The sequence below is a fragment of the Electrophorus electricus genome, chromosome 7 (genome assembly GCF_041902795.1).
Source record: "Electrophorus electricus isolate QZ-2024a chromosome 7, ASM4190279v1, whole genome shotgun sequence".
Classification (NCBI taxonomy): domain Eukaryota; kingdom Metazoa; phylum Chordata; class Actinopteri; order Gymnotiformes; family Gymnotidae; genus Electrophorus; species Electrophorus electricus.
The window spans coordinates 10206667-10227500 of NC_137503.1; the positions used below are offsets into that span (position 1 = coordinate 10206667).

General features: G+C 45.0%; 1 protein-coding gene across 1 annotated transcript in view; it reads left to right on the forward strand.

Moving 5' to 3' along the window:
• plxna1b (plexin A1b) overlaps positions 1–20834 on the forward strand; it is a 119293-nt gene that overhangs the window by 59663 nt on the left and 38796 nt on the right. The window contains exons 5-9 of the mRNA XM_035524095.2: positions 2064–2164; positions 3243–3366; positions 7553–7706; positions 8188–8287; positions 13020–13134. Of these exons, the coding sequence (XP_035379988.2) occupies positions 2064–2164; positions 3243–3366; positions 7553–7706; positions 8188–8287; positions 13020–13134 (594 nt within the window). The remainder of the gene's footprint in view (positions 1–2063; positions 2165–3242; positions 3367–7552; positions 7707–8187; positions 8288–13019; positions 13135–20834) is intronic.

Sequence of the window (20834 nt, forward strand, 5' to 3'; positions counted from 1 at the left end):
GAGGATGAACATAACTACTCTAGCTGCTGAAAGCATTTCACACTTTTGCAGAAAAGGTTGGTCTGTAGTGCTGTGAGGCAGTGCCATGCATGTCTCACAGATGTCACTCAGCTGGCTTTGCCATCCAGGGACATCATTTCAGCCCAAAACAATACAGAAGCAAACACCTTCCAGAGAGGGAGAGGCACTGCAAATGTAGTTCATAACATACACAAAGACTGGCCTAACCTAAAGAATATCTGTCATTTTTTCTGAAGCCATTATTAGTTATTAAGTTATATGAATATTCTTATAATATTCTTATATTCTTATAATATTCTTAGTCCAACCCCACACCTCACACAAAAATGTGTTTTCTTTGGGTGGCTTGAATCACCTTTTGGTTCTTTCAAATACATCATGTTTCTATAGATGACAAAAATTGATTTCTGTAGGAAATTTGATTGTAAGATGTTTTGACACAGATGTGACTGATGAATACCTAAAGGAGAAGAAAAATGATTTTTTTTTTTCCTCAGCACTGGGAATTAGAGGAAATAGTGTGTGTGTGTGTGTGCGTGTGTGCGTGTGTGTGTGTGTGCGCGCGCCCGTGTGAATGAGTGAGTAAATGTGTTGACAGATCCAATGTCAGGCGATGATGTTTGATGTGTGTCATTTTACTTGACTTCATTTGGCTCCTGTCACGACTGCAGGCTTGATTTCTACCATTCACCAAACAGAAGATTATTAAACGATGTTACCTGATTTCTCTGTGCATTTGTTGCAGAATGAGACAGGGATGACTATCAAAAGTCCATGTATTCCAATAAGCTGATCCCTTAATGAACCCTAGACAGCGTTAAGCTCTGTCCCCTCAGGATTACGTGCACAGAGCATGCACAAACACCCGATCACTTTTCACCCCAAACTCGGTGTTCCTGAGTACCCATCTGTTGTCTCTTCTGTTCTACTACCCTCTCTCCTTTGCTCTTTATCTCCCACCCCTCAACCCACCCTCCCTTCCTTCATTCTGACTCAACTATCTCTGTAGTCATCCCATCCCATCCCTGGCATGCCTCCAGCCCATCTCTCTCTCTCTCTCCCCCAGATTCTCTCACGTTGTGTGTGCGTGTGTATACATGCTGTCCTTAGGGGATGGAGTTTAGTGTTCTTACAGACAGATTAAAAGGATTCACTTTCCCACCACAAACTCTATGTTCAAACTAGCCTCGAGATGCAATGCAATACTGTCTTTTTCAGTCAACTTGCACATCATTTATGAAAGGTGTGTGTGTGTGTGTGTGTGTGTGTGTGTGTGTGTGTGTGTGTGTGTGTGGTTTTTTTTCCTGTGCTTTTTTTTGTTTGTTTGTTTTTTGGTTTTTTTTGCGCTAATTTACTGCCTCTCCTTTCAACTCAGCTTACTCTGCTTCTTCTTATATACACACACACACACACACACACACACACACACACACACACACACACACACACACAAACAACCTACACTGACAATCCTGTACAACTGTTATTTTGGGATATTTCAATTGACTTGTGTATTACTGTAGCTAAATAATGCTATGTATACAACCCTAACCCTAACCTTAACCTCAGGAACCAAGAGGTTCATTTCTTGTATTTAGAAATGTGGTGATCATCCAGTTGTCACCAAAGTGTGAAACAATTTAATGTGCACACTTTCACTGTAACACTGACACACAACCTGTGTTCCAAGTAATGGGTTCTCCATGTGTCCACCAGTCAGATGAAGTTCTGCATGAGGGTCCAGTTGGTCATGAGCTGCTGCGTCATTTCTTCACAGTTCTTGCACTCAGTTACACCAGTGATGCACGCCAATACGTGCAACTTAGCCATAAATAATACATCAGATAATAGTTACATATCTGCGCACATGTATATATCTGGCAAAAAGTGTGTAGAACAGTGTTTACATAAATCAGTGTAATATTTCACTTTTTTGGCTCTCTTTTTCTTTGTCGTCCCTAAATTATTATGGTCATTTATTTATTTGTTTGTTTGTTTGTTTTACACATTTCTTTCTCTCTTTCTACCCCCACTCCTACCAGGTCAAGCGTATTCCAGTAGAGAGCTGCAATCAGTACAGGACGTGCTCAGAGTGCCTGGGTTCCAGAGATCCCCACTGCGGCTGGTGTGTGCTGCTCAGTGTGTGAGTATCTGTGTGCGCACACAATCCACCAGGCGGGCGCAAGCAGCGCCGTACGCTGTGTACTGGAGTTTCCTGCCAAAAACAGCCATATGTTGTGAATGGTACGTTTCTTCAACATCTTGCTGTAGAGACGAGGGGTCACACCTGCTGTACCAGGAAGCACATGCCTTGTGAAGTATAAATCCCGCTGTTGTCAGTTCCACATCACCTTAAAATAGCAGCCTTGCAAGTGATGGACCTGCCAGGGGATTGTGCTTGACTGGGAAAGTGTGTGTGTGTGTGTGTGGGCACGCGCATGAACACTTTTTCTTTTCTTTTTATAACAGCCCGTTCTACAGTGTGAATCAGGGGAAAAAATAGCAGCACGTGGATTTCTACATGCATAGAGAAATTTTCTTTAGGCCATGAAACAAAGGCAATATGGAAATGTTAATTAAAATTCACCCATACAAAGTAAAACATTTTCGCTATTTCTCCATCTTGCTCGGAGGATGAACATTAGCATGGTTTTTTAATTGAGGGCATGTAAATGGCAATTGAAGTCAGCTAGCACCGTAATCACCATTTATATCGCTGTGCCCTCTTCCTTGCTGACTGTCTGTGGAGCGCCTGTAGCCTAAAAGGCCATGTCTGCAGCACCAGCGTCTTAGCTTCAGGCTACCACCACGATTAGCATAACAGGCTTAGTGCTGTTGTAGCCGTTTCGCTGGTTCACGTGCACAGGCTACACGTACAGTCAATGCTCTGCATCCTGACTGAGTTAAGTGACTTCCCCTCTGTAGCCTTCACGTCAACCATTTTAAATTAAGCGGAAACTTGAGAGCGGAACCACGAAGCCACTGGTTTCCCTGTAGGATGACATTTATAGGATCAGCTGCCTACAACAGTGGTGTTTACGTATAAAAATGAATGTCCATTTCTTTTGTTTAACAGCAAAGATCTATATGTTTAAGACTACAAGCATTGATCCAATTTGGTCTGTTGGGCTCAGAGTGTAGTCTGTATATAGTATAATGACCATGCGTGACTGTGATGACACTGCGCGTGCGTCTGTGTCTGTCCGTGTGTCCGTCCATAGCTGCTCCCGTAAGGACCGATGTGAGCGCGCCGATGAACCTCAGCGCTTCACCTCCAGTGTGGACCAGTGCGTGGAGCTCTCCGTCCAGCCCAACAACATCTCTGTGACCATGTCTGAAGTCCAGGTGTGAAAGAGACAAACAGCTACAGTGTAAAGTACTAAATGAATAGTCTAACAGGATGGAAACAAAACTGCACAGCCACACACAACTGATAACGCATAAAAAGCTAAAGGTTGTACAGTGTGCCCTTTGTAATAGGCAAGTATATAAAAATAACATTAACTGAAATGCCGTGACAAATTAGTCCGTGTGCCTTTGGGCATTTGATTTTTGTTTTGAGAACCAATGTTGGAAAAACAGGAAAATGGGTCAAATCTCGTTCTGTGGATGTCCGTCTAAAAACGAGAAAGAGCTTGGTTTGACAGTTTCACCAACTAATCATAAAATCAAATAACCAACACACAATAATGGTCCATGTACCCTTCATTAATTAGTTTTCCATTTCTAATCCTAAAACAGACAAGCGAAAAACGGCCCCTAATTTTTTAATTCGTGCACTGAATCAGACATGAAAGAAATGAAAAATGGTTAATTTTTATTGTTTTTTGTTTTATGTACAAGAAAGCAGAAACAAGAATTCGCCCCAATTTTTCTTATGCTGTTTGTGTAAAAAGCCAGCATACTGTTCATTTTTTTATTGGTGAATGTGGGTGGGCCAGAAGCGCTGGTTGTATGCCTTTGGCCAGCCTGCAAGGTCACTTGTTTTTTCAGAGTGCTTTGACAAAAATAAGAGTCCTTTACATTGTGCTGTTTGCAGATCTGAAGGCATGCTAGCATTGCATAATGCCGCCAGCAATCATGCATAATAGGAAAATTATGAAACATTTACACATTTAGGTGCAAATGAAATGCTAGTGTGTTGATGAGCAGTTATTGCTATGACTGTATCCACTAAGTTAAAAAAAAAGAAAAGAAAAAAAAAAGCACAAATTGGAGGCTGCTGTCTTCGACCACTCCTGATCAACTCATACGATCATAAGCTATTGACATCTTTTGTCAATTTGCACATGCATGTCTGAAGGATAAATACAGCCTAAATGTTCAGAAGTAACCTCAGTCAAGTTCTGGAGCCCCTAAAAAAGATGCATCAAGAAAAAGAAAAAAGAAGAGTCATATTCAGACATCCATTACATACATATTCAATAACTGTCAACCATTCAATAACTGTCAACAGTACATATTTGTTTATTGTTGCTATTCTTTCATCAACTCAATGCATCATTTATATTTTGATATTATTGTTCTTATACAACATGTATGTATAAGAAATTTTGTTTATTAGGTATTTCTTTCCTTATACCAGACGGAAATGCATATGCAAATGCAAGTAGTGATGCTTGAGATGATGGCTGTGAAACAGACTACCCTGACCTAATCAGGTTTGTAGGTCAAAGGTTATTATTGAAGTTTCACCCACCTGACACAGTCCAACAGTTGTTTAATTCCTGACCTGAAACAACTGCATGCATGTATAAGGCAACCCATGCAACTTCTAGATCATCAGCATACATAAAATATACAAGGATTGTGATTTTGTGTTCAAAAATCCATCCATGAATATAGATTCCTGGAATGTGTTCTTAATCTGTTCAACAGTTGAAAGAACGCACCATCTCCACTCAAGATGTTTGAGGCGTTTCTTAATAGTAGGCTTGTGTAAGGACCTTGAATAGTCCTTTGTAGAAGATCTTCACACAGACACAAACACCTCATCGAGTGCTTGCCTCCAGCGCTGGAGAGGTTACGGAAGATTTTATTGTTAGTAATGTACCACAACTTCTTGCTGCAAAGTCATTGAATTGTGACTCTCTAAAAGAGATGGACGAACTCTCCCCTTCTTGCTAATTGTCGTCATCATATTGAAAACACATCCGTGGAGTACTCGTACTCTGCTCTTACTGCATTCAAGGCTGTAGATCAGAGGATTTCGCATACACAGCCACAGTACAGTTAAAGGACATCACTAGGAATATTAGGCATGTATGTCAGGCTGAGTAAAGGAATTGATGCATGATCGATCCGTCTCCCAAGCTTCAGAAACAAGATTTGAGATTCTGTAAGTATTGTGTCCATGATGTAACTACTAATATGACACCTCAAGAGTTTAAAAAGGTAGCCATGTTCTGTATTCATGTGAACCTGTTAACCTTACAAGGGACATCTGTAGACTGTTTTATACAGTAGACCAACCAAAACAACTGAACCTTAAGATTCTAATGTCAGTTTGAAAGACAGGAGATTGCCTTTCAGCAGGAGCATCTACACAACTGCACTTGTGCTGCTTGTAGGTGATACACCAGACTTTACAGAGGCTTTGAAAATCCGATACAAGTGCAGCTCAACAGGGCAGGGAAACTCATCCGTCTTCTTATTCTGGTGATCAGCCAGAGGGAAATTGCAGGATATTTGAGCTGTCTCACTTGGGATGGGCTTGATTTGGGCTGCCCTTTGAGAGGTGATTAAGCTTTTTCCGAGATTGTGTAATACACAAGATTCATGTCTTGGAAGCGAGTGAGCCTGATTCATGATTTAGTGTTTATTGTGATACAAGCACAGTTGCTAGGGCTTTACTTTGCTGTGTTCAAAAAACAGGGCAAAATAATTAACAGTTATTAAAAAGAAGTGACTTATCACTTTAAATAGGTGGATTATCCATGTTTGTTGTGGTCTGCATGCTTGTGCTCTCTGTAATACACCGAGCAAAATGCAATAACAGCATTTGGTGTATTTAAAGAGATTTGAGCAGAGCATAGCTGGTTTGTTAGCTAGGTGCTCTTGTGTATTGAGTACTGTATTAGTAAGATCGTAATCTTAACTGGTTAAAACCTGTGCTAAAATTAGCACTAGAAACCATAAATATTTCTGTGGCTGTAAAGTAACCTCCACAATCACAGCCTCATTAGGGATTCTAAGGTGGTGCATTTGATCCTGCTACCCTTTTTTTGTTTCCATTTTTAAAAAAAGAGCTTCGAGTGTCCAATGCCCTTAAGGATAGAAGCTGAGCTCCTATGAAGGCCTCGGCTGATTTAAAGCCCCCCCCCCCCCCCCCAGAGGACTCTCCATCCCTAAGTCATGTTAAGCTTTTTATCCTCAAGGAGTTCAGCCTTCCTCTTGAGCCTTTGAAAAACCCACTTTGCTATGGCATCTGCGTGCACTGTGAAGGCCAAACCCTCAGTATCAGTTTTTTCATGCTTCCCTCTGGTTAGCAGTATTGCTGGCCCGGACTTAATCTCTCCCGCAACTGTCCCGTGGTAGCACTCCCTTGTTCACCCCTGCTTGTCTGAGAGGTAAATTACCTGCATTTGTGTCTGTTGATCCAAACCGATTTTAGAAGCGTAACGGATCAGCGGAGTTGTTTCTAATGCTGGCAGTGCAGGCCCCTCTGTTTTCTGCCCTGACTCTGCTCTGGCCAGAGCAGCATCTGTTAAGGGCATTTCAGGTTTATTGTTGGATTGATGATGGTGCAAAAGAAGAGTGGCGAGACAAAGAAACCGTAATTGGAGAAAGGGGGTGGGGGGTGGGGTACAAAGCGACATCAAGACGGCATGCTGCTGAGTTTAGCTGAGTCCCCGCCTGGCATACTCGCCCCCGATGAAACAACGCCCCTGCCGCTTGATACATTCATCATTAAGAGCTTGTTTATTAACATTATAAAGAGCTAATGCTCTCTTGTAAATCAATCTTGCATGTCAGTGGCTAACCAAGACTTAATCCCAGATGTCTTCTGTCGAAATATTTGACGGCGTAGCTAATAAGTGAGATGGATGAGAGAATGTGCTACTGATAATGAATCATCGGAGCTTATATTTTAGTCCTCCCTGTCATGGCCGGGCTAACCACGTGACTACTTCTGTGACCTTACAGAATACAGCACATACAGGAGTTCGTAAAGTTGTTGACTCGAAACCGTCAACATTGCTGAAATTTTCTTGCCTGTCAAATCGTAAGGTTTATTCAGGAGAGTAAATGAACTATGTTCTCTGCCTCAACGTCAAATGTAATCACATCAGAGCCAGGTTTCTGAGCGATACCGTTTAAGGACAGTGAACGAGTGATGGCGAGGCTTCCTTCAGCACGTCCGCACCTACTCCGTCCTCTGGTTTGCGTGCCTTTCGAAAGCATGCTCTGTGCCAGTCCTTTTGTCCACTATTGACATTAACAAACAGCGCTAATGGCAGCGCTAGCATTTCAGCGCGCGAGGGAGGATGTTTTCTTCCGCTCTGTCTCTTAACTTTCGTTGGTTCTGCAGCTGGTTCTCCAGGCGCGGAATGTTCCCAACTTATCCGCGGGCGTGAACTGCTCCTTTGAGGACTACACCGAGACGGAGGCCAGGATCATTGGCTCGCGGATCTACTGCCTCTCCCCCACCGCTAAAGAGCTTATTCCCATCACTCGCCATCAAGGTAAGTGAGGGGGACGGGGTTTGTGTGAGAGAGTGAGGGAAAGAATACGAGACATTTACAAAAGCAAACTGGAATGTTGAACATAGAAGTGCATACAGGAATAATACAAAGAAAAAAGGGCCGTCAAAGCCACCTATCCAGAATGGGTCTTAAAAGCTCCTCATGCTTAAGGCAGTTCAATCATTGTTTAGATCTCCAAGTTTCTGTGCTGCTCGGTTGTGGAGTGTCATTTTGCTACATTCCCCAGTAGTCACCTTGTTTTTCGTCTCAGTGGCAGTGTGAGTGTAGGATCTCAGTAAAGATGGACTATTTTGATAATGGGAGAATCCTGTAGTGTAGTTTTGATCACATCCATAGTAATCACGGCACAATCAAAGCACGCTATTTTTACCACTGCAGTGCCCTTTTATGGAGAAAGTAAAAGAGATGTGTTGCTTAGATACCTTTCTTTCTCTCCATCACACTTACTCGCTCTCTCTAGGTGATAAACGCGTGGTGAAACTCTATCTGAAATCAAAGGAAACAGGAAAGAAGTTTGCCAGTGTGGATTTTGTGTTCTACAACTGCACTGTCCACAAATCGTAAGTCTTTCTCTTTCTCGCTTTCTGTCTCTGCTCATCTTTCTCTTCCTTGTTTCTTCCCTCTGGTCCTCTCGTTTTACCCAAGGGGGTCAGGTTTCTGTAACTGTGGCAACCCGAGGAAGGATGATTGACAGGCCTTTCACGATCTCAGGAGGAAGGGTGTGGTTAATGCGCTCGAGCTAAATTCTACTGACTAAACCTTATCCTCCAGTCTTTGGAAGTGAAAGCCTTTCCCCGCGTATTATTTCAGTAGCGTATGCCGATTGGCAGTGCGATAAGGCCTTGTCTGTGAGGTTTGAATGGGGGATGCAGCATGCTGAGGGAGGAGACTCTTCCTGCTGTTGTAGTGGTTTAAATCTCATTGAGGGGTGTAACTGCTGCTCACTCACAGTGTTATTTTGAGGGTCCAGATGGTTCGGGGCTCTCTCGGGGTGTGTGTAGTGTCTTGTTGCAGGATAGACGAGACCTTTGCTGTCTCCAGGGGCATCTCTCTCTCTCTCTCTCTCTCTCTCTCTCTCTCTCGCTCTCTCACACTCACACACACACACACACACACACACTCTCTCTCTCTCTCTCTCACACACACTCACACATACACACACGCAAACAAATGTGAGTGAGCACGAGTGTATGTGTTACTAAAAGAATGTAGTGTAACATTGTCATATAACACTCTCTGATATAAGGTATGTGCATGTGCTTATGTGATGAATAGAGACAGGATGCGACAGCACACACATTTTTATATGCTCTCATTATCATATCAAACTAAAGGTATAAACCCAGCATTCTTTCAAATGGGGCTGAAAGGTGTAGAAATCCTAAATTTCACACCTTTCTCCTTATCAGAGAAAGAGGCTTATGAGCTACACACACTTTCCCACATGCCCCCTCTTTATTTATTCAACTGATGAGGTCTTGTGCACTTTGAAATGCCATAAATTTGCATATTAATATTAATCTAATTTGGAACGGTGGCGTTTCAGGGTGAGGTGGGGAGGGGGTCGGAAATGAGAGACGCTGAAATGGAAAATCACATGCGGCTATGATCTTCTGTTAATGAAAAAGATCCACGTGAGTACGTGGCCGAGTGCGGGACACTGTGGAGGGAGGGTGGGGGCCAGGGTCGTCCTACCCTCCAGCTGCACATCCCAGCCCCAGACGCCATCGTACTGAAGAACCACTCCACACCAACGCCCAAGTGCACTTCAGGAGTGCTGCCTGATTTGTGGGTGGGAACACGGGTGATGGAGGGGTAGAGAGGAGGGGCACGGAGTCGGGAGCGATGGATGAGGTGAAAGGAACAGTGTAGAGGAGAGAGAGGAGAAGGTGGGATGCAAGACTGATTACTTAGAGCGCTATTGGAGAAGAGATTGTGTGCGTAAGTGCACGCGCGCACACACACACCCGTAAAAGCGCTTTCAATTTACATTATCCCCTCACTCTTTAAATCTGTCATTGCAAAGAAAATTTGAATCACATTTAACAAAGCTGAGGAAGAAAAGCGAAATCTGAGCTTTGTGGGTCAGCGCTGCTAGGGGCTGGAGCAGCGGAGAGAGACGCCACAACCCACACCAGCTGAACCCAAGAAAGAGCTCCACACGCATGAGTGAGGATTAGAACGGGCCCACCTCGGCGGGGCCGACTAAACTGATGCCCTGTGGGCCTCAGACCCCCCCCCCTTCCCCACCCGCGCCGAGCCCCACAGTGGGGAGGGGAGCGGGCTCCCAGAGGGGGCTTACGGTGATGGGCATCTCGGGCAGCCCCGGACACTAACCCCTGCTTAAAACCGGCGCCTGGGACAAAGGAGGGGTGGATATGGCTTAGGATGCTCTGAGGGTTCGTGGGGAGGATGAGGGGCAAGAGGAGTGCTGCATTAAAGCCCTGTGGGAGGTGGGAGAAATGGGCCTTGATTTGTCCATCAGCCTGCCATTATTCAAAGCTAGCTATTAGATAAATATGACAATCTTCTGTTTCTTACAGCTATGAAACAATATTAAAATATTAGTATATTTTAAAATATTACTTACTACATAGAGGGGATCTTGAAATGTGGTCCACATAGCCAATTAGAGGTGTTACAGTTGAATCCATCCATCCATCTAATGAAGCTCAGTCCATTTACAAAGAGTAACAAACTGATAACAAAGCGTTGGGAATCCGAGCCGGGGCTTATAAAACTGCTAGCCTTCCTACAAAATCAGCCCTGTAAGTGGAGCCGGGTTTGGTTTAAGACATCTGCTTGAGACGTGATTAGCGTAAAATATGTTAATATTTAAGGCTGAATGATTGTTTTAATTCTGCAACTATAGTTTGAACTCAGTAGTCATTCTATGGTAGGGTGCTAGTTGGGGGGGGGAAAAAACTAGCCTTTGCGATTCAAAAGAATAGTGACTGTGCGGGGAAAAAGCACTCTGCTGGCGAAGGACATGACTACTTGACTAAATGTGCACTGATGGTGGCTGTATTGGGCCTGGCAGACTGTGGATTTTAAGTCTTTAAAGTAAATGGCAACTGCCTCGCCATCCTCTTAAATTGATTACTGCACCCTGACCCCATCACACAAGGCCATTTAACTATCCATCTGCAGTTCCTTCTTAAAACTGCACCATCAAACACAAATAAATATTTACTACAACCTTTTTCTATTGTGCAAGGGTCTCTCTGTGTCTCTGCATGTGCGTGCACCCATGGCCATCTTTGTCAGGCTATTTTAACAGACTGTTGGTCATTTATTATTAGTCATGGCTGCCCCTTCCGCATGCCCGGCCCTGATTGGTGGGCTGAACGGATTAGCTCTCTCCAGAGATCCTGCATTAGCAACTTGACAAATGGTGCCTCCATGGGAGGTCCCTTAACACACACACACACAAAAACCGAATACATCGAAACACACAGATGCACATACACACACACCATCCTCCCTTAACCCATACTGCAGTGTTGCACAATTGGGAGTGTTTCTTGATAAATTGCTTAGTTTGGATTAGGAAGTGGGGATAATTTCCTTGACCAACCATTTCTCAACTAATTGGACAGCTTCTCTCAACGCAGGAGCAGATTGGTCAATTAAGAGGATCATGTGATTCAATTATGTGGCCTGCAATCTTTGTTCTGAATGATCACTTAGTGTCTGTGGCTGAACAAATCGCTTGGCCAGGATGATTCATTAAAATGAATGGTCATGGGGTTTCTTTTCAGCCAAAGCACTCAGACTGTTCTGTTCTTTTGTATTTGTTTTGCATGTGGCTCTCTAAATATGGCAACATTACATCTGAAATCAAACTGTTGGTTGTTTTTTGTTAGTTAATTATAATTTGCATACAATTGGCCAAATTTGTGAATCATTAAAAAGTTCACTTTTTGTGGTTAAACGACCTTTCTTAATTCAAGTAATTGTGAATCTGAAGGAAAGTTGTTAAAATGAAGACAATTTTATTTCAAGGAAATGAATAAAAATGATTTTTTGTGTGTGTGTGTTTGGGAATCCCCATTAGCACCATTGAATCAGTTGTGGGGAAATGGAAGCTTCACCATACCCCTCAGATACTGCCTAGCTATAGCTGTCCCTCGAAGCAAGAAGAGGATTTGAGAGGGAAACTCCGTAGAGTAAGGTGATTGTTAGCCACTTGAGAGAGTAGCCAGCAATCACTTTGAAGGATCTGCAGAGTTTAGAGCCTGAGATTGAAGTGAAGGTACACAGTCAATGTTCTCAAGAGCTCTGCATACAAATGGCCCGTATGGGAAGGTGGCTAGGAAAAAGCCCTTGCTTAAGATAAATCACCTCCAAACACGTCTGGAGTTTGTTAGGGGATGCGTTTCCTCAGCAGAAACTGGGCGCTTTGTTAAAACCGAAGGAACAGTTGGACAGCGCAACATGCAGGGAGATTGTGCAAGCCAACCTGCTTCAGTGTAAGACTTGGAAAAAACTTCCCCGTCCGAACAGTGATGCCAAGCACAAGGCCAAAGCATCAGAGGTGTAGTTGAGCAGCAAAAAGGTGAATGTTCTACAATGGCCAATCAAATGTCATCCTCAATAACCTGGAGGAAATCAGCCAGTAGAAAAAAAAAAATCACTCCCAAAAGGTGATTCTAGCAAATACATTTTTTTTTTTTTTTTTTTAAGATCTGTTGATAAATAATGATCTTTAACTTTAAGAAGTTTTATTTTAAGAGTATACTGGTTTGCAATAAAAATACTAGCTGAAACCATTTGTGTGTCATTTGTAATCCAGACGACTCTGGTGACATTTAAGGGGAGTTGAATACTTTTGCAAGGCAATATTTATCAGATATTTCATATATCAGAAATTCATCAGATTGTTTCCGAAATGTTAAAATGTTATTCCCCTATATCTCTCTCTCTCTCTGCCTGAGTTCCATGGGAAATCTTAGCATGGTTTCCTCCCTGTCTCGTCCTAAACCCGGGGTGTGTCTGCCTCCCTGTCTCGGCCTAAACCTTGGGTGCCTTACTGAAAGCTCCTCTGTGTGGGGATAAGAGAGCAGCTTCACGAAAAGGTTGACTTTAAAAAAAACAAACCATAGCGGAGGAACGAGGGAGACAGGATGAAAGATAAGGACAGTCATTTGCTCAGTGTAAAAGGACAGCACAAGGGAGGCTGACCCTTTGAAGTCACTCACCATTGCTCTACTTCTCTGAAACGGTCTTTGCTCATACCTTTGTTCCTTTCGTCAGGCTCTGTGTCCATAAACCTTCTCTGTCCCCATACAGGTGTTTGTCGTGTGTGAACGGCTCCTTCCCGTGTCACTGGTGCAAATATCGTCACATGTGCACACAGAATGCCAATGACTGCTCTTTCCAGGAAGGTCGGGTCAACATGTCAGAGGTGAGACACGCCTCCTTTCCTGTCACATGACTGCACTGTAATAGCATGGTCTTCAGCTGAAGCATATTAGAAGCATTGAGAAGTGCTATGGTGTTTTTTAACTGGGGAGCTTGAGCCTTGCAGAACAAATGTCTCTGTCCTGTAATGAACGCACTGCACCATGCTGACATAGACTAAACATGCACTCGTGTGCTAATCTGTATGTCATTTTCCTGTGTGTGTGTGTGTGTGTGTGTGTGTGTGTGTGTGTGTGTCTGTCTGTCTGTGTGTGTCTGTGTGTTTTAATGGTCTTGGCAGAAACAATTCCCTTATCTCCTCAGCTTAGCATGAGGCCTCTGATTGGTTGTTTTTGTGTGCATTGCTGGGTTTTAATTGGTCAGAAGGGATAAAACCCCTGCCCAATTACGCCTGGCCTTTTCATCTCATGCTGCTGACTGTTGCCCAGAATGTAGGAGAGAGCAGTTTTACACACACACACACACACACACACTACTAGGTTGGTGTATCACATTTGAGTACTGGGACGCTGGATGTCATGCCATTTATATGATCCACTAACCACATACTCCCAGAGTTAATCCATCACTCAAATACAGGCGCGCACACACACACACTCACACGTTCACACACACGTTCACACACACTCACACACACATACATGCTCATTGTCCACACTCCCCTGCTGTGATTCCCATTTGTTCTGGTTCATGTGGTGGCTGAGTAAAGCAGACCCCCATTGGCTATAATTATCTTAGCCTTTCATAATCCGCCACTGACATGTGTTAGTACTACTGATGAGGGGTTGTGTGTGTGTGTGTGCTTGCAGGTGTTGAAAATATTTAGGTTAGGTTGTGGTGCTGCGCGATAGTCCTAGACAGCAGATAAATTAACTCTGAAAGGGAGCTTGGGCTTAGTCCATGCAATTTTGAGCTCTTAAAGAATGACCAGCTCAAACATTCCTCCATTCGTTTCTCTTTCTTTCCCTCTCTCTCTTTCTGTTTCTCCCTTTCTCCCACTCTCTCTCTCTCTCTCTCTGTCATCTCACCACCATCCCACCATTTATGTTCACGCCACGTTTCTCCGATTTTTCTTTCTGCTCTTTGGGTTTATGTGCAGGCTCTCGAGCCCCCTATCAACACAGCATGGTGGCTGAGCTATCAGGCCATCTGTAATTGGTTGAGGTGACAGGGCTGAACCCACCAGACCCTCTCCAGCCGGACATACAGAGAAATGCAGAACAGCAGCAGGCATCAGCACACGCTTCCACCGCACCCTCCCAGCAGAGCAAAAAGACCCAGCGAGTTCGCTGACTGCAATAGCTGACATTTACAAATTAAATGCTCATAAATCAGTATGGGAGGTAGAGGCAGGCAGGGAGGGAGGTAGAGGTGGAGGGACGTTCAGAGAGGGACAGACAGAAGGGAAGAGAATGCCGTCTCTCATTTTCCCACTAAGGCCAAGCCTGGAGAAACTGCTTGCATGCTACAGCTTACATGAAGCACTTGGAAGGTCATGGCTAAGAGACACACACAGACATGCACATGCACACACTCCCCCCTGACATCACGAGTTAAACTTGTTCAGCAGAAGTCAAGAAAAATGGTCCACTTTCTCAACATAGTATATTTTCCACAGTTGTCTTCTTACGTTAGGGAACCGTCCGGAGAGGAAGGTTCCAGAGGGAAAGGCAAGAAGCAGGGGAACGACTGGTGAAGGGCAGAGGGGGGGCCCTCGCACACGCCATAGCGCTGTGCACATGCGTTTGGCTGTAGGGCAGGCTCAGAGAGCCTGACATACATTTGAGGGAGAACGAGTGAAAAGGAGAATGAGGGGAAAATGATAGAAAAGAAAAAAGGCAGCTGGTGGGTGTGCAAAGCAGTGTGTCTTCAAGTGAGGTGTGTGTGTGTGTCTGTGTGTAGGGGTGTGAATTCTTTGGTCTATGAGCTCCTTGGCTCGGTGTGTTTATGCTGGCATTTACCCAGACGCTTACACCATCCCCTACACACACCATACACACACCACTGCAGCTGGGTGGGGGGGGGGAACCCCCTGTAGAGATGAGTGGGGGGGGTGTGTGTGTGTGTTTTAGGGTCTTATCTGTGAGAAGCAGAACCTACACTGTAGGGCCAGAGGGTGAGCAGGCGAGAAGAGAGGGATGGGTGGAGGGTGGGATAGATGGAATATATCAGTCTCCTCAGACTCTGTGCATCTCCAGAGTTTCATTTCTCTCTTGCCTTCCTCCCATTTTCCTCCCCTTTTTCTCTCCTTTCTGCTTCACGTACACTAAAATCATTGCAGTCAGTTCTAGTGCTCAGGCTGTAGAATCAGGCTGTCATTCATAACCATTATCTGTGCCCCTGTTAAAAGCAGAGGACTCGCTGATTTCCCCTTTTGGATTTGTCTTTTTGTGCAAATTAAGCAAATGGTCAAAACACCAGGCTAAGTGGGTAAAGGCGTTACGCATGCGTCTGTCGTACTTGCGCTCTCTCTCTCTCTCTCTCTCTCTCTCTCTCTCTCTCTCTCTCTCTCTCTCTCACTCTCTCTCCCCACCCATCTCCGATGTTTGGACAGAAACTTAAGTTGCTTTAATTAATGGGGTGATGTACAAAAAAAATGAGAGAAAGAACCGAGATAAGGGGGAAAGGGGGCAACAGAGTGAGGACTCATTCGGTCACTGTGGAGATGTAGCTGCTCGCCCTGTCTCTGGCAGCCTCGAGGGAATCCCCCATGATTCTGTGTTTCTGTAGCGCCCAAAAGTGCAGAGGAGAGGCGAGTCAGCCACCCTCTAATGGAGTCCAGATGTGTGTGCGGGGTAGAGGGAGTGAGGGAAAGCGGGGCTGAGGGGAGGATAAAAGTCATCCTGGCAATAACAAGTGGGAGATTACATTATGGGAGTGACGCCATTTATTTTCCAAATGTTCTGGACGAGGGGAGGACTGCACCAGGAGTGGGAGGCGGGGAAGGGCGGGGGGTAAAGTGAGGAGGGGAGGAAGACGACGTGAGACAAATGGGTGTGATGGTTACCGCTCTGCTCCAATCCAGCTGCAGAATGACCACTCTAAGAAGCGCCGAAGAGGGGGGGAGAGGAGCAGGGGATGGGTGCCAGTTGGAGCGCAGGCGGAGCATGACGGCTCACTGGACCAACACCACGTGCGACTTAGCAGAGCAACCACCTTCTATAACGTTTCAAAAACCCTCCATGAACGGTGCAGCGCATACGAGTGCTCCATTTCGGCTCTAATGATCCAAGAAAGTGGCTAAGTAAAGGTGCGGCATGCCACAGGGATGTCCAATGCGTCCTCTTCTGTTTGCCTGAAATCAGGAAGACAAGTATTCACACTTCCACTACGGGTTAGCACGCAGTAAAAAAATATGGGAACATGTGGCAGGGTGACAGGCCAGGCGAGCCCAAAGCAGCCGTGGGCGCTCCAGCTTTTTGGCACCGGGCCGATCGGAAGCCAGGCTACCGGAGCAGGCTCCTGTGTCTCTTTATTTTTAGCCTGCTTTCGGGTCTCTCCCATGTTCTCTCGCGCGTGCCTTCTCACCTCACAGCGGTGGTCGGGGATGAGAGACACTCGCGTGCCCGCCTCTCACCTGAACGCCCCTGGCCAGTGAAGGGAGGAGTGTGCGAGGATCAAAAGGGGAGCAGAGCACTGGAGGATGGAGTTTTGGACAGGGGAGAACAGGAAATGGACAGAGAAGATGTGGGAGGGGCCAGGATAGTCCTGTCATCTCAACCCTTCTACCCACGATTCTCTGTGCCTGCCTTGGTGCCCTCAGCCAGGCCAAACTGACCATATATCATCTCACTAATTGATTAATGTGGTCTCTTGGTAAGATTATACACTCGCCGTAGTGTCCTGCACATACACACGCACACACTCTAATCCCTCTAGCCTGCACACAATCAATGCAGACTAATCTTTCCTCTGATCCTTCCGTATGCCCTTTCCTTAGCTTCCGGTTTCTCTTCCCTCTTTGCCGTGTTCATTTATTTGTGTGTTTTCTTTATTATTGTCTTGTTTCTCCTTTCTTCTTTTCCTTGCTTTCATCCATACATTCTCCCTCACTCTTACTCTCTTTCGTTTCACTCATTTCTGTCTCTCTTTCTGCATGTGTGTGTGTGTCTGTGTGTGTGTGTACATCTGAGATGTAATATTGCTGGGATGCATTAGGCAGCTGGAAGTGAAGATCTAATCCACTTTGAATAATTAAACCAGAGGATAGGAGACTGTTAGACATCCTGCCAACCCAGGGAGAGGGAGAGGAAACGAGAGGGAGAAACAGAGAGATAGTGATGGAGAGGGAGAGAGAGATGGTGTTAGAGACAGGGATACAGGGAGCAAGAGAGGGAAGTAGAGATGGAGATGGGGAGAGGGATGGATCCGCTGCAAGTATTATGTTATTGTGATTGGCTCCGCCGCATTCTATTTTTGTTAGTCATGCTATCTTTTCCTCATGCCACACCACCATATCTGTTGTTTGTTGATGTTCCCTTAAAAAGAGTGTAGCTGGGTCTTTTCTACTTTTGCCAGACAGTTTCGCTCTAAATGACTCATTTACTGATTGTATAATGAGGCTTTAACATTTAAATGATGTTATTAGATTAGTCAAGTCATCATAATGACTCAAGTCGAATCTGTGACTAAGAATGTCTCATTTGCTTCATTAAGCTTATTCAGATGTGTCAGGTTTCATTTTTGGTTAATCGTGAGATTTTTGGCAGTGATCATTTTAATAGAAAACGTGGGTTTCTGCTATGAGAGAAAGCATGTGTCGTGCCTTACTTAAGGGTTTCCACAGTTTAAACAATCAAATTTGGATTTGGAATCATTGCAAACAATTTTTAAATTTCAGTCAAATGTAAACCAAAAAACAAGTGCCAACATTTTTTTTTTTCATATAATGTAGTAATAACTTGACCACTATAAATCACATTATTTAGGAGGTTTGGTTTGTCGGGGTTGTACACGTGGAGAGCACCCTCACTAGCACCCCATGCTGATACATGCACAGTGACAGGCAGAAAGGGAGTAATTGTAGCAAATGATTTGACATCTTTGCAGTGTCAATAATGACGTGTGTGCGGGTGGGTGTATGCACTCGAGAAAGTTAGACTGAAAGGTTGTGTGTGTGTTTGTTCGTCTGTGTGTATGCTGCAGTATTCTTTTACAGTGTACTATAAATTGGTTGCCTGTCAGGTTATTTCCATCTTACACATGCTCTTCTCACGCTTACTCGTTTCCACAATTTCTTTCCATCCATCAAAGTATTTCTCTATCTCTTTCCTTCTCTCTCCTTCTCCCGCTTCCATCTCCCTCTCTCTCGCTCGCTCATACTCTCACTTTCACCCAGAGCACCTTGTTTCCTAATAGGCTTACCTAAGCAATTTCACCAAATAGAATATGCCAGAAATAACATGAAAGGGGATTGAGGCAAGAGAGGAAGCAGTTTATTTATTTCTTTATTTCCCCATACCCACTCTTCTTCCATTACCACCTGCTTGGCTGACAGCTAGCTGAGGCATCAACTCCGAGGCGAGTCGGTGTGTTCCAAAGGATATGGCCCCTCTCTTTGGTCCTCAGCTCAGGCACTCCCCCACCCCCATGCTGCCATCCTCACGCCTCTGAAATATTCCACCGTGCTTATGGCCTTGGTGGATTAGTCAGAGCAAACTGGTATGTTTCAGGTCCATAAACAGCCTGAAACTCCGTTCAGTTTACACAGTGCTCCAGCCCGGGCCCCCCAGCCCTGTAGCCGCACGCCTCCTGACTCTTGTCCTGAGCTTTTTTTTTTTCTTGCTTTTTTTTTGGATAATTGTCACCTTTGATTGGGGGTTGATGCTTTTTCCCCTTTTCCCCCCTTAGCCTGTGGCTTTTCGGAATACCCTGCACAGCTGACTGTTCTGAATGCACGTGCCATCCCACTCGTTTCTAATACAGAGTTTCTTCACTTTTTTAAAAGATTTATTTGGAGAACTAATTTTCTTTATTTGCTTGCTTCATTAATTAATTCTCATATTTATTTGTTTAACTGCCTTCTGTCTGCCAGCACTCCCTTCTAAAGAGCTCTGGGTGTGAATTTGTTTTGGGTGCCTTTTATTGTGCAGTTGTGGGTTTTTGTGGCAATTGCCTGATTCTGGCAGTAGCTGTAATGGTGCGGTCTATCAGACGGCGGGTGGTAGGCCACCCAACCAAGGGAGTGGCTGGCGACGAGCACACATCCCCAGAGTGCTGGGCTCGGACGTGACCTTCAGCACGCTAGCGTCAAGCTCACATGCCATCCCGAGCCCAGATGTTCCTGTGCAGGTCTGCAGTGCTTCCTCACCTGGCCTCACTTGAGCTCTGCCCTGAGTCAACTCGGTCACGAGTGCTGACTGGCCAACGATGCGGTTAACCTTGGAATTAACCAACCAGTGGCACCACACACACACACATGCAAGTATGCAGACATACACATACTTGCAGAACCAACAGGTCTGACCCAGCAATGCCCCCGGTCTGAGCATTAATGGAAGTGCTTAACAGACGTCTGAGAGAGCTGACCTTGTATAAGATAAAAGGAGTTCCTCTGGCGTGAGCTACAGACACAAACCTCTCCACTAACGAAAGCCATGTCCTGTTTGGACACCTGTCCTGCAACCCCCCCCATCCCCACCCCCTCCACATCTGGAGGCTGTGCGGCACCTCCCGAAAGATCATGCTGGCTCATGGGCTTTTTCCACCCTGCAGGTGTGTTATTGCAGAATTCCTGCAGGATTTGTAGCATTTCGTATGCAGGGGAGGGAGCTGAGATGAAGTGAGCCGATAAGCCTTGCTGCGCACGTCCTGCTTTGAACATAGACAAGAGAGGTGGACTGATGACAGATACAAGAGACACTCACTTTCTCTAGGTTGCATTGTACAAGACATAAGAATTTCAGATCATTACGCCATCACATTAGTTTTCATTTTGTCTCGGTTTGCTGTTTAATCCACCCTCTGCTATTAGCTGACAGTCTCTAAGATGAGAGAGCCATTCCGCAAACACGCAGATGACTGGATAAGCCAATCAGCAAACAAGCAAATGACAGAGTAAGCCAATCACCAAACAGTCAGCTGTTTGATGGTTGGAAGGTAAACTGTTGTTGAAACACATCACTGCTTAATAAGTGAGAAGGAGCCGGACACGCTGAGACTGGGCGGGTGGTGCCTTTCATTACAGCATTACAGCACCGCTCTTTACTGCTGTCTGAGGAGCCAAGTTTCCATCGCTTTCCGTGCTTTATTAGTGTCCTCAAAAAGTATCTGTTGGCTGACTCTTGCTTTAATACAAAAACACACACGCACATACAGAGTGAGTGTTGCTTATGGGAGAATGGCATCTTCACTCTCGCATTATAGAGTGCTTTGTGTTTTTGCCCATTTTGGCTGAAAGCACAGTTAAATGTAGAATAGTCAACTCATGGCATAAGTACTGTTATGACATCACTTGGACAGCTACCATCAGCCCTCTATGGCCAATCTCTTTCCCCCTTAGTGCGCTCTCTCTCTCTCTCTCTCTCTCTCTCTCTCTCTCTCTCTCTCTCTCTCTCTCTCTCTCTCTCTCTCTCTCTACCCCCCCCCCCCCCCATGCACACATGCACACGCTTCGGTGCAGTGGTACAGGTAGGTGGGTCCAGTCCATACTGGTTTGAGAAGTGTGTACAGTTGCACGCATCT